Raw genomic sequence first — 14,466 nt, forward strand, 5'->3', positions numbered from 1 at the left:
CTGTAGTCTTATTCAGATCCATGGGCATAACAGAGCTCGACAGAGAGATAAGCTTGGTCATATTCTTGAGGAATTTGCCACCTTGCAGGATGAGGTAAGAGCCAAGTTCTTCTCCCTTCTAAAATTAAACAATTCACACACTTTGTCTAGATGTTAAAAAACAATTCTTCAAAACAGTATTTTGACTATTTAATCTTCCCATATGACGAACTTACTTTTTACTTAAAATCTAACAATTTTACATACAAAAGAGAATTTACAAAAAGAAACAGAACTATAATCCAAACTGGTAAATATCTTAAATTATTTCTTTGATAATCAGGATAAATTGTGAAATATTTATAGCACAATAGTTTTATAGAAAGCTTCACATAATAAATATGTATTGATTCTAAAGTTAATTTGTGAACAGTAGCAATATTAATTGATAATATAACTAAAGGCTTGAAAGTCAGTTATTCATGTTGTTTTGTTTTTTGAGACAGGGTCTTGCTCTGTCTCCCGGGGTAGAGGGCAGTGGCATCATCATAGCTCACAATGCTAGTATCACAGATGTGAGCCATCATGCCGGGCCTGTTATTTGTGTTTTTGTTCCTTAAAATGGATGTCATCTGGGTGTGGAGGCTTACACCTGTGATCTCACCAATTTAGGAGGCCAAGGCAGGAGGATCACTTGAGGCCAAGAGTTCGAAACTAGTCTTGGTGACATAGTGAGACCCCATCTCTACAAAAACTTTTAAAAATTAGCCAGGCATAGTGGTGCCTGCCTATAGTCCCATTACTTGGGAGGCTGAGGCAGGGAAGGGTTGCTTGAGCCCAGGAATTTGTTTACAGTAAGTTAGGATTGTGCCACTGTACTCTAGGCTGGGCAACAGAACAAGACCCTGTCTGAAAAAAAAAAATTTTTTTTTTTGTAGATAAATAAAATGGTTGTCTTTATAGTTTACGATTTGTTTAGGTAAATATTAACCTTTGTGAGATGAGAACTTTGAATGTAAGCCTAACCAAAAATGCATTTGAAAATACGAGTTCTTTGGGTGATGAGATTTAAATATTCCGATCATACGCTATTTTTACCCATTTTTTTAAGTTCTCTTATTACTTTAAAAAAACAAAACAATATTATGACATTTTATTTTGGTAGGCCGAGAAGGTTGATGCAGCACTTCACACTATGCTGTTGAAACAAGAACCCCAGAGGCAACATTTGGCCTGTTTAGGTACCTGGGTCCTTTACCATAACCTTCGAATTATGATACAGTATCTTCTAAGTGGCTTTGAATTGGAACTCTATAGCATGCACGAGTACTATTACATATATTGGTAAGAGAACAATTTGCATTAAAATTGGTGGTGGGTAGAGTGGATAAGAGTCGAGATAAGTGGGTAGAGTCAATAAAACAGTGAATCTATAAAACAGTGTAATTTCAGGGTACTTTTTCATTTGATGTGTTTTACCTTTGGTTGTAGGACAGTTGGAAAAATATTGAAAATTAGAGCTAGATCATCTTGAACATCTTAAAGTATTTTAATATACAAATATATTCTTCCAGCCATTTGAATATTTATATAAAAATCACTGATAAAAAGTGGCTCCAAAGTAAATGGATTAATTAAATATCTTTTATTTGCTCCTGTGGTAAAAAATTAACACATTTTGCCACGACTTCAGTGGCACTAGGTACTACTTGATGGAGTTAAAGTTCATATGGGGGCCAAGATGATCACTGGGAGCATGACTATTTCAAACTGCTCCTGAGGATTTGCCTCGGAGCTTTGGAGTTGATAAAAGATGATCATTAGCAGAAAGGTTCTTCCCTTTCACTTGAGGATGAGATGAAGAAACCTAGTAAGAGGATGTTTGAGACTAGTTTAGACATGGAAAAGTTGCCATAGAAAGAAAATAAATTAAGACAATTGAATGTTAATTCAGTTACCTTGAATCTTCTTTTTAGTCTGGCAAAGTATGGTGGTAATTTTAAACTAACAATGACCTATGTTGCCCATCACAAATACCTAAGTTTAGTATATTATACTTTAATATAGTTCACTTTTTTAACTTTTAGTTAAATTAACTTAGTAATTAAGGTATTGTATCTTCTCTGACCTCACTGTTTTGAGGAATGAGAGTAATTATCTTCCATGCTGTTGACATGGTTTTGTTGTGAGCAGCGAGGGCTCTTAACCAGATAACTCTTGGCTATGAAAACTGAATTTAAGCATCAACTGTAGTAATATGAGAATAATTTTCTTTGCTGTATTCTTCAACATTTATATAGATAATATCAAATAACCCTTACCAACAGGTGTTTATATAGATACTTGGGATAAACTCATGGTAGACATTTCTGTCCATTTTATATGGGAACATGCTCAAGTTCTTTCTTTTGTTGTTTGATGCAGCTAATTGGAACCTTTTACTCTTGATGTCTTAGCTCAAAATATAATTTTTGTATGCTTTTTGCACAAAGAACTGGTATCTTAATTCGACAAATGAATGATATTCAGATAAATTCTCCATTACAAACTTATCTACATACATAAGCAGATTCATTTCTTATTAACAAATTTTAGTCTGTAAATACTCTTGTGGTCTTCGTGTTAGTTTTGAACTGTTTTTGGTTTCAAAATTATAGGTTGGACTCCCTACATTTTCCCAATATAACCTTTTTGCTTTTATTGTTCATGAATATTATCCCTAAAGCATGTGGACCCTTTTAAAATCAACAGTGGAAAGTGATTCTTAAATTTTAACATACACCATAATCACTTGGAAAGCACATTAATACATAAATTTCTGGGCTCAGTTCCTAGAATTCCTGACCTATTAGGTCTAGGATGGGGCCCAATAATTTGCATTTCTAACTAGTTCCCAGGTGATACTGCTGCTGGCCCAAAGATGATAATTTGAGAATCATGGGTATAGAATATCAGCATTCTGACTCTCCTTAGATATAATTGTGTATTAATTTTGATAAACCACTTAATAAAAGCTCATTGAAGTACCTGACATTTGAGAGGAGAGGCCTGCATCCTGTCAGCTGCCCCCCTCATTGATCTGCCGTTAGGTTGGATAATCAGAAGGTAGAAGCCACCATTAGTTCCCTATAGAAATTCTTCATTGAGTTAAGATATAGTTTAGGTTATAGACCCTTAAATTTTTGTGGTAGGGAAACAAAATTCAGTTGTGTCCTATAAAAAGATACTATAATAAATGCTTATCTTAAATTCAGTGCCAGGAATTATTTTCTTTCAATATGAAATATATGCTTTCTTATTTATTATGGATTATATTGCAAAATATATATATTCATATCTCAGATTTGAACTAATTTTCTGGCATAGCAGAATGTATTTTTAAACTTCTGAAAAATTAGTATCTGGTAGAATATCATTCTGTCATACATTTCATTTATTGGTTAAATTTAAATTATAAGTCTGAATGGTCTTAATTTTTTAGAATTGTTTTATGTAATGCCAATAATTTTTTAACTTTTTCTGAATTTATTTGCTTTCTTTTGTGATTAACAGGCAAAGAAAATATTTACTTAATAGGTTAAGGAGGAGGAATGTGTCCTGATACAGGAAAAACGATTTAATGAACATTCATTTGATTTACATATATGTATAATTATCAAGAAATCTTTTGAAAAGTTATGAAATGTAGAAAGGAAAAGTTAATCCTTGTAATACTTATTTCTTGTAAGATCTAATCTATTATCTAACTAGATGATTTGTTTTTAAAAAACTTAAAGCATTATAAAAATATGTTATTATTAATATGTGTTAATAAAATTATCTCATTTAGACATCTACCCTTACGTAACTAACATTTTTTATCTTTAAGGTATCTCTCTGAATTCCTTTATGCATGGCTGATGTCAACGTTGAGTCGTGCTGATGGCTCTCAAATGGCAGAGGAAAGGATAATGGAAGAGCAGCAGAAGGGCCGCAGCAGTAAAAAAACAAAGAAAAAAAAGAAAGGTGCTGTGGATAATTTTTAAAATTAAGAAATAAAGAACATTAGAGTATAGTTTAATTTCTACAAATAAATAGATGGAAAGTACTCATGAGTTAGGGATTATATTTTAGTTCTCATCTGTCATTTCTTCAGAAATTACAAGGTAGAGACTGAACCCCAGTATTAGTGATATAAGCCTTTTTGTTCCTTTCCATGCTTTTATTTCTTTGCTATTCAATGTATTAGAGGACCCTAGGTTTAAGAAGTAGCCACGTGAAGTGTGCGAGCAAGATAGGTTGGGGAAAAAGACAGCAAGAGACCACTAAGCTTTTGATAGAGCCTGACAATTCAGGAGGAAGTAGCTCTGGAGCTATGCCGTTGGAGTGGGCAGAGAAAGATGATCACAGAACACCATGGAGCATCATCCAAAAACCATAAGGAAAGAGAAGTGTTTCAAAGGGACTGCCCTATTGATCATTTAGGGAAGGCTGTAGATATTGCTACAATCATTATAAAATACTACTTTATGTTTACTTAGGATTTGAGCAGTTTGGGTGGGTCATTAAGTATATCTATATTCATGGGTTTCCACTATAAAAGGTTAAGTTTCTACATGGTGAATCCAGAAAATTAAAAATTACTTCATACTAGAATTGTTAGCTATTTTGAGAACACAATTTAACTTCAGTTGTGCTTTTGTTTATTATTTGTAGATTTTGACTATAAAGTAAAATTTAGCCTGTAGGAACAAACAAGTTTTAATTTGGTAAACAAGCTAAAAGATTTTTTGAAATTAGATTTTCTCTTGCAATAATATAAGAGGGAGGGGGAAAGAGTATGGAAGATTTTCTTTCTAATTACAGTTCGACCATTGAGCCGAGAGATCACAATGAGCCAGGCATATCAGAACATGTGTGCTGGAATGTTTAAAGTAAGTTGTTGAAAAGGAAGTGGTTCTTACTTTTTAATTATATTGCTATTAAATAGTTTATTTAAAATTAACTCTTTTCTGTGATTCTTTCAGATTCTAATTTCACATTTATTTCCCATCTGCTTGAAGATTACCATTTTTCAAGTCTAGTTGTTTTCATTAATTTGTTCAAAAAACATTTGAACCACCTTGCTGTGTGTCAGGTGCTTTGTACTGAGTACATTGCAGGATGCCAATTCTAATCAAATATGGTCCTTGTTTCTCGTGCCTAGTTAATGACAAGCCAGTTGATGTGTGTATGACACAGGTAATAAGAGAAAAGAAGAGAATATTTCTGATTGATGGTCAGGAAAGGTTTCATGGAGAAGATAGGATTTGGGTTTTTTAGGAGTATATTAGGAAGGGGATGGGCTCAAATGAATGGTTTAGGCAAAATCAGGCATTTTCAGGAGGTAGTAGGTACTAACTCTTAAGTTGTACTTAGTAATTCAAGAAATCATTTGAGGTAGCTTATATTAAAACGCATAAAGCAGAACATGGACTTCTATTTTGAAAAACAGGGCCTAGGCTTTGAAATTTATATGCTCCTTGTCTCTTCAGAAGCTTCTATATGAAGGTTTCAAAGCTATTGTGAAAGCATGCGACATGGAATACTAATGTGCATGTGCTATAATTTCACTGGGAAAAATAACAATATATTGAACAATGGAGCTTGAAGATTTTTTGTATAAAACATGGCACATAAAATAAAAATGAATACCAAGAAGCCAATTTTTCTCTTCCTATGTCTGATTTCTGAGCTGTGAATTGTTTTAACTATATGTAAATAACTGTTCCTTGTTTTCTGTTCTGTATTAATGGAGGTATTTACTTTTTCATGTTGATTTCCTATTTTTTCTCCTTTCCTTTTTCCTTTAGACCATGGTAGCATTTGACATGGATGGCAAAGTACGCAAACCCAAGTTCGAGCTTGATAGTGAACAAGTCCGATATGAGCACAGGTTTGCTCCATTCAACAGCGTGATGACACCACCACCAGTGCACTACCTACAGTTCAAGGTGAACCTGCTCAGTGAAATCATGAAATTTTTAGTCTTAGACCTTCCTGGAGATGTGCTGTTTGTACACAGCCATCTTACTAAAATAGTCAAATCAAACTTATTGGGATAGTGGGACAAGTGATTAAAATAGCAGTTTTAAATAATATGAAAATAATTTGGCTTTGTTGGATGGACTTAATCACATTAACAGTTATTAATATTTAAGTTAGAATAATAGGTGGTATGAGGTTTGAGAATTGAATATTATATAGGAAAAAGGGACATGTGTTGAGTGTTTCAGTGTCTGTATATGAATAGTCAATGTACACTTCTTTAAGGACTAAAAAAGTATATTACAGCTTTTCATATTAAACATGTTTTGAATAATATTTTCCCCTTTTTGTAGGAAATGTCTGACCTCAATAAATACAGCCCTCCTCCTCAGTCTCCAGAACTGTATGTGGCAGCTAGTAAGCACTTTCAGCAGGCAAAAATGATACTGGAAAATATCCCAAATCCAGACCATGAGGTGAGACTAGAGTCACAGTAATTCTAGGGGTATAGCTTGGCAGGAAATACATCTCTTACTACTGTATGAAAGTTGATTATAATATAAAAGTGAACTTTATAGTATTAATAAATGGAGCTTGTCATGTTTCTACCAAGGATTTCAAATGGCTTTGCCAACCTAGCCTTGTCAGACTTAAAATTGTGTTAAGAAATAGATGATGTAAATCTCTCCTTTGTGTAAATTTAGAAAATCAATGCAAAGAGAAATTAATACTCAGAATTATAAACTAAGTAAAAAGGATAGAAATAAGATCTACAGTGATCTATAGCTCAAATTGTTAGCATTTAAAATTTTCTATTTTAATCTATAGTTTACTACATTAAAATATACCAATATATGTCTTAAATATAAAAAATGATCTGGTCAGTTATCATAGGAACAACCTTATTCCACTTCACTATTTTAAGTAAAGGCTACTGCTTTTGAAGACTTTGAGATATCAAAATAAACTTTGAAAATAAAAAAACATTAAGTTTCAGACTTTCGGTATTTTGATAATTTCATGTATCCCAGTTTTTATTGAAATACATTTATTCTGTAAATAAGAGTTACCTGTAACATGTATATATCATTTTGGGAAGTATATTTTGGTACAACTTTCATGGAGGGGTAGTTTAGCAGTATCTGTGAAAAATTACAAATGCTTATGCTTAGACCCAGCAATTCTGCTTCTTGTGATTTAATAGATGCACACATGTGCACATATAGGAAATGAAGGAAGTGATGAATATATATTCATTGCGGTAGGATTTCTGATAGCAAAGAAATGGAAGCAGCTGTTGTGTCCATCAGCAGGGGGGCTGACAAGTAAATTTTGATATATTCATATGATGGAATACTATGCAGCCTTAAAAAGGACAAAGATTTTTATGTACTGTAATGGAATGTCCTTCAGGATGTTTAAAAAGCACGATGCAAAACAGTGTACATAGTATGGTGCTATTTCAATCAAAAGGGGGGGCAAGGCAAGCTATATGTATGTGTATAAGTATCATCTTGTATGAATACAAAATATGTATGGAAAGATACATCAGCATTGATTCTTGTGTTTGCTTCTTGGGAGAGAAGCACACTGCCTGGAACAGGGATAGGAGAGAGACTCTTTATAAAATCATATATGCTATCTAATAAAAGAAAAGGAAGTAATGTAAAAATTTGCAGGTGGCATATTTCATTTAGTGGAAATGTGATTCATTCAACAGAGTTTTATTGATTGCCTACTGTATCCCCAGCAGAAAATAAACAGGCTGAAATCCCAGACCTTGTTGGGGTAAAGGAGTGGTATTGGGTTACAGACAGTAAGTAAATTATGTAGTATAATAGAAGGTCCTACTGTGAAGAAAAATCAAGCTGAGAATGGTGATAGAAAATGCTACAGAAGGTAGGGAGGTAGAGGGGATTAAACATTTCTAAACAAAGTGGCCTTTAGCAAATCCTATAGGGCGAAGAAGCAAGTTTCGTGGATAGCCAAGGATGGAGCCTTCTAGACAGAGGGATCTGCGTGTATAAAGGTGCTGAGGCAGATGTGCATCTGGAGTAACTGAAGAACAGGCAGGGACTGATGTGGCTGGAGTGGGATGAACAAGGGGGTGAGCTGTTGGAGGGTTTTGAGTAGAGGAGTGACCAGATCTGATTCATGTTTTAAAGGGTCACTCTGGCACAGAAACAGACTGTAGTGGGGCCAAGGGTGGAATCAGGAAAGCCGATCGGAGAGTAGGCCATAGCAGCAATCCAGGTGACAACACAGTGATTGTGTTCTTTCTAGATTTTAAAGTCAAGCCATCTGGATTGACTGATGGATTAGATGTGAAGTGTGAAAGAGGTGTCAAGAATGACTTCAGGGTTTTTGGCCCGAGTAACCAGATGGATTGATTCATGTGGGCAAGAAACAGCCAGGCAGGGCAGGAGCTTGTTGCCTATTTTTGAGTTGTCTATTAGATGTCCAGATGAAGCTGTCACCTAGGCAGGTGGTTGTCTGATCTGGAGTTGAAGAGCAGGTCCTTACTTTGAGGTAGTGTGTGTTTCCCCTGGGAGGTCAGTAAGAAGGCGGCAGTGGAAACCTCTTTCAAATTGGCTTACTCTTTAAGTACACTTTTTTATTCCATTGTTATTCAAGTGTTCAAATGAAGCCTTTTAGACAAATGGTTAAGTCAGAAATAACAGATAACACTTGAAGGACACTTACTACTTGCCAGGCATGGTTCTAAGCTCTTATATATTAATTTATTTAATCCTCACATATCTTTGTGGGACAGGTAGTCACCTCCATTTTTACAGATGAAGAAACTGAGGAATAGCGAGGTTAGAGAACTGGTCAGGTTTCACGGCTAGTAAGTAGCAAAGCTGGAAATTGAAAACATACAGCCTAACTTGAGTCCATGCTTCAGAGGCTACCTTTGTAGGCTAATGTTCTTTCGTTTTCATGAAAGCAAGATAGGGTGGCCCTTTCAAAGCTTTCAATTAGTTGAAATGGAGTTCTGTGTTATTAAAAGAAGTATAATGTTTGTTTACAATTTTAAATTGCCTTTAATAAAATATCAATATTTCCATTATGCAAAGTTCCTATTAGTATCTATAATATTAATATGAGGAAATTTTTGCCTTAGAGCTAGGACCATTAAAAAAAAAGAAATTTTGACTATGAATCTGATGTTTTGATAGTTTTATGTTGTTCATGTTTTAGGTCAATAGAATATTAAAGGTTGCCAAACCCAACTTTGTGGTTATGAAGTTATTGGCAGGAGGACACAAAAAGGAATCTAAGGTAAGTACATTATAGGGAAAATGAATGATCTTAAAAATATTGTAAAATTTTACATTCTTTTCAATAAGATGCATAAATATTATTATAAAAAAAGTTAAACTATTGAACAAAAATCATCCTAAAAAGTTCAGCAGAAAACAAATTAACTAGAATTTGCCATTTTGCCTTGAGACTTATATTTTGTTGACTTAAAATTTCTGAAATCTTCCCTTATGTCTCCCTTTTCCCTGCTGTGTAAATTACTGAATAACTTGGGGTAAACAAGATGTGTAAAAACAAATTTATGGGAGAAGTATGATGTATTTTAAAAGTCATTTGCCTTTGAGAAAGTAAATGAATAATTAATGACTTCTTTTTAATGGCTCAGAAGGTGGGAGAGTCTGTATGTTTTTCTTGATAATGTTGTTATATCATCCGTGTTAGATCAACACTTTAGAGCAAGTTCTGCATTGTGTACGAAGCCAGCTATTGAGGCATTTTGTCAGTATTTGCCTATTGCATCTTGCTCTTTGTTCACTCCCATTGTTTTTGTCATTGTCTGTCTTCCTTCTCTCCTGCCCTGCTTTCCTGACGACTCTCATTTCATTACTTAGTGCTATCAGTGACCTTAGAACTAAAAATTTTGTTGACCCCTCTGATCTAATTGAATGCCTTTCCTGTAATTTAAGTCCATTTTTCTTTAACTGTTTTCTTAAGATAGAAAACAGCTGCTCAGCATGTTTTCTGATGACTTTCATAAACCCAGAAACAGGTTAATCATTTTTTTCATCCAGATTAGTTCACTTTTTTTTTTTGTCATTAAGCCAATTTTTAAAATTGCTTTTGTACTGCCTTATTTCTAAAAACATAGGAAACTCTGAAATAAAAAGTCTTTATTTTGCCTACTGTCCGAATAATATTTGTATTTGACTTTCTCCTTTTCTTTACAGGTTCCTCCAGAGTTTGATTTTTCTGCTCACAAATATTTTCCTGTTGTGAAACTTGTTTGAGAGAGACTGAGAAGGTGACTGTAAAGGGGCAGAGTCTATTTGCAGGCCCCACTCTCAGAGGGTATGTGCACCAGTCTCCACATAATGGGAAGTGAAATGGATTTCTTGGATAACACCCCATTATAAGGAATACTTTTAGTTTGACAGCCTTATATGATGTGAATGAAAACTGCTGTTTTAAAGTGGTTTATTGTGTTCCATGGATGAAACTGATCTTGAATGCATTGATGAACGTTATATGGTTTTATTACAGATTTAATCATAAATCACTTTTTATGAATGATTGAGTGAAAGTAGTGTTTGTAAAGGTTAATAAACTTCTTGACAAAAAATGCGCTGCTGGAGATGAAAAACAATAGCACTTTGTTGATACATATTAAGAACAGAAGGTGTTGCTCATTAACATTTGAGCAATTCAAAAACAAATTATCCAAACGAAGTTTCAAAACAAGGGATTTACTAAACACTTGTATGAGATTTTGACAAAATACATTTAAAAGGGATTTTGATGGAACCCCTAAAATATATAGGGAGACTAAATTACATGGGATTGTGATTTTGTGTGTCATGACATCATGAACTATATATAAGAATACAGACGTTTAAAAAACATCCTTTACCTGTGACTTTGGGCACTTTTAAAAGATTACACATTACGTTTGCTGGTGTTATTTAAAAGGTAGGAAGACAGTAATGTATATAGATTAAATTTTAGAACTAGGTTTATATGTGGCATGCTTCTTTTTGTTTACTTTGTATTCAGTTTACCCCATGAAACATTTTCAAATGGGGGTCTGTTCGTATCCTCTAGCTTTGAAAAACTGAATTAAATCCACCCATACCTGCAAGTGCCCAGCGCCTGAGGCCCCACCCTTCCTCTGTTTGCTGCTCCTCTTCCTATCTCTGCTCTGGTGTTTGCCAAGGCAGCTCTGGGGCCTTCTCCTTTCTCCTCTGTGGTAGGCGGTACTATTGGCAAAATGAGCTACACTGTGACTTAAATTGGCTTGTATGGCTTGGCCTAAGACTAGTGACAGTTTTTATTTGTCTGTGGCAAAAACGGTTCTGAAATGTAAATATCTTAACTCTGATTTGACACCTTTCTTTAAAAAACATGGTATTGGACCTTTATTCTGGAAATATGGAAATACTTTAAAGCAGCTAACCTGACTGAACTTGCCTGCCATGGTGGAGAAGATTGTAGGGTAATGAAGTACTCTGGCTCTCTTTTCCAAGAGTGGTAACACATGTGTTATCCAGGAACCACCATTAGACATCCTGAAATACTGTTTCTGACTGGTAATTTCTGAACGCTTTAAACAAAAAGGCAAAGAAATGGTAGGAAATAGGCAAGAGAAGAAACAAAGAATCAAAAGAAAAAGCAAAGAAGATAATAAAAGAGCATCAACATTTGGCAAGCAATCAGGAGAGCCCGAGGCACATTTTAGAAAGGTGGGAAATTATTCTTCCTTCCCAGTGGCCAAGATAGGAAGTATAAAAACTATGTCCCCTTGAAAGTGAAAAAAGAATATGAATTAATGCAACAAGGGCCCTGCTAAATGATGGGATCACTTTCAATTAAGAGGGTACTCTGGCCTTTTTTAACTGCTATGTCTGTCTGGGACAGCTAGTACAGATGACGATTCTGTAATTAAAGAACACCTGCGTTATTTTTTTGGAATGGGTCTTCCTAAGAGCAAAGAATGTTCTGATAGTGAATCCATTATCAACTAAAAAAAGATTTATTCATGAATATTATTGACAGAATTGTATATTTTCCTTTAAGTAGCTTTAGTTTTTTGCATTTTTTTTTAAATAGGTTTCTAATCAGAAAAAGAGAGCTGCCTTTTTAGAATTTTAAAATCTGCCATTCAAGGTGCTAACAAAGCAATGGGGGGTAATAAGACAGTTTCTCCCCTCACAGAGCTTATAATCTTATGAAGAATGCTGGAAAGCAAACAGGCATTTGAAATGCACTGAGGAAAGGCAGCATGCTAGGGTATGAGATCCACCTCACATAAAACCTCATGGAAAAAATAATCTCATCTGAGCCCCAAAGGTCCAGGAGGCATTAGCTGGAAGAGGGGGTCCTAGACAGGATTTGCACAGGTCTAGAGATGAGAAGGTGGCAGTGTGGCTAAAGTATAGAGCAGGAAAAGGGATTGGAGGATGAGATAAAGACAGGCCAGGTCAAAGAATTTGGACTTAGATATTGGTGGATACCACTGAAGGCGTTTATGCAGAGAAATGATGAGATCAAATCAGATCAGCTTGCCTGAGAATGGTTCAAAGGGAGGCAGGGAACAGAGAAAATATAATGGCGGTCTTTACAAAGGTGGTCGTAGTTGCTTATATAGGCAATATAGAAGACCGGGTTTGGGAATAAAGATTGCTTCAGATGTTGAGATGTCTTTGGGACATCTGGTGAAGATGGGAGGTAGTATGGTCTGGAGCTGAAAGGTACAGTCGGGGGTGAAGAGTTAGAACTAAGTGGCTGTAAAAGTGTAAATTAAAACCTTGTCTGGGCGGCGGGGCGCAGTGGCTCACGCCTGTAATCCTAGCACTCTGGGAGGCTGATGTGGGTGGATCGCTCAAGGTCAGGAGTTTGAGACCAGCCTGAGCAAGAGTGAGACCCGTCTCTACTAAAAAATAGAAAGAAATGATCTGGACAACTAAAAAAATACATATATATAAAAATTAGCCAGGCATGGTGGCGCATGCCTGTAGTCCCAGCTACTCGGTAGGCTGAGGCAGAAGGATTGCTTGAGCCCAGGAGTCTGAGGTTGCTGTGAGCTAGGCCTGATGCCACGGCACTCTAGCCCAGGCAACAGAGCAAGACTCTGTCTCAAAAAAAAAAAAAAAAAAAACCTTGGGATTGCAGTTGCTCAGGGAGATGGTAGAGTAAGGGCCTGAGATAGGTCCCAAGGAACAGACTTGTGATGTCCAAGTTATAAGAGTGGGCCAGGGAATGGGAGGCTGCTGAGGTGACAGTATAGGCTGAAGGGAAGAACACCTCAAAATTATGCCATGCCACCATTTGGCAAGTGTCTATTTCACTGTTCCATTTGCACTAGACCGACTTTTCTGGCTAAGATAATGATGTATTAACCTTTCTTGAAGAGGTGGGGCAAAAGCTGGAAAGTCAATTCAACTGGGCTTGAAGAATTTACTTTCCCACACTCATAGTTGCCCCACTCTATTCTTGGAGGAGCTGCTGTGATCTTACAAGATCATAAAATGCAAGCGTGATCACTTTGCAACTCTACTTAAAATCCACTGTTCTCCTGTTAATGACCTGATCTTTACCCAGGAATGCCCAGTTTGGCCACTTCTGCCTCTCCCACTTCATTTCTGCCGTCTTCTTTTGGCCCCTCAGGCTGCAGCCACATTGCCTCCCTTGGACTCCCAAGTCTCATCTCCTGGCCAGTTTCTCCTCATCCTTCAAGTTTCAGCTGAAATGACATATCCCCAGGGAAAAGTCCTCCCTCTCCTGCTTTACGCCATGCCACCTTAATCAGCACAGTTTTAATTTAAATACAGTCAAGCATGCCTTAACAATGGGGATACTGAGAAAGGCTGAGAAATATGTCCCTGGGCAATTTCCTCACTGTGTGAACATTACAGTGTGTCCTTACACAAACCTAGATGGTAATGCCTTTATATACCTACGCTGTATGGTACAGCCTATTGCTACCAGGCTACAAATATGTACAGTGTGTGACTACTGAATACTATAGGCATCTGAGACACAATGGTAAGTATTTGTGTATCAAAACATGGAAATGTACAGTAAAAATGTGGTATAAAAGATAAAAAAAAAAATGGTACACCTATATAGGGCACTTACTATGACTAGAGCTGCAAGAAGTTGCTGAGTGAGTAGGAAGTGGTGAGTAAATATGAAGGCCTAAGACATTACTGTACACTACTGTAGATGTTATAAGCACTATACACTTAAGCTACATAAAATTAAAAAATGTTTAATACATTTACCTTACCTGAATAGTTTATAAACGTTTTAATTTTTTTAACCTTTTGACTCTTGTAATACCATTTAGCTTAAAATATTGGAAAGCTGTACAAAGTATTTGCTTTATATCCTTATTCTGAATTTGTTTTTTGTCTGTGGCAAAAACGGTTCTGAAATGTAAATATCTTAACTCTGATTTGACACCTTTCTTTAAAAAACATGGTATTGGACCTTTATTCTGGA

General features: G+C 35.6%; 1 protein-coding gene across 1 annotated transcript in view; it reads left to right on the forward strand.

Annotated features, from left to right (window-relative positions):
* NAA35 (N(alpha)-acetyltransferase 35, NatC auxiliary subunit) overlaps window positions 1–10,549 on the forward strand; it is a 105,537-nt gene extending 94,988 nt beyond the window's left edge. Inside the window, exons 16-23 of the mRNA XM_012640058.1 lie at window positions 1–94; window positions 1,145–1,323; window positions 3,848–3,984; window positions 4,825–4,892; window positions 5,811–5,951; window positions 6,339–6,461; window positions 9,187–9,267; window positions 10,197–10,549. The exon at window positions 1–94 is cut by the window's left edge and continues 6 nt beyond it. Coding sequence (XP_012495512.1) covers window positions 1–94; window positions 1,145–1,323; window positions 3,848–3,984; window positions 4,825–4,892; window positions 5,811–5,951; window positions 6,339–6,461; window positions 9,187–9,267; window positions 10,197–10,256 — 883 coding nt within the window. The 3' untranslated portion in view covers window positions 10,257–10,549. The remainder of the gene's footprint in view (window positions 95–1,144; window positions 1,324–3,847; window positions 3,985–4,824; window positions 4,893–5,810; window positions 5,952–6,338; window positions 6,462–9,186; window positions 9,268–10,196) is intronic.
* The last annotated feature ends 3,917 nt before the right edge of the window (window positions 10,550–14,466 follow it).

The sequence above is a fragment of the Propithecus coquereli genome, unplaced genomic scaffold (genome assembly GCF_000956105.1).
Source record: "Propithecus coquereli isolate 6110/MARCELLA unplaced genomic scaffold, Pcoq_1.0 Scaffold147, whole genome shotgun sequence".
Lineage (NCBI taxonomy): Eukaryota > Metazoa > Chordata > Mammalia > Primates > Indriidae > Propithecus > Propithecus coquereli.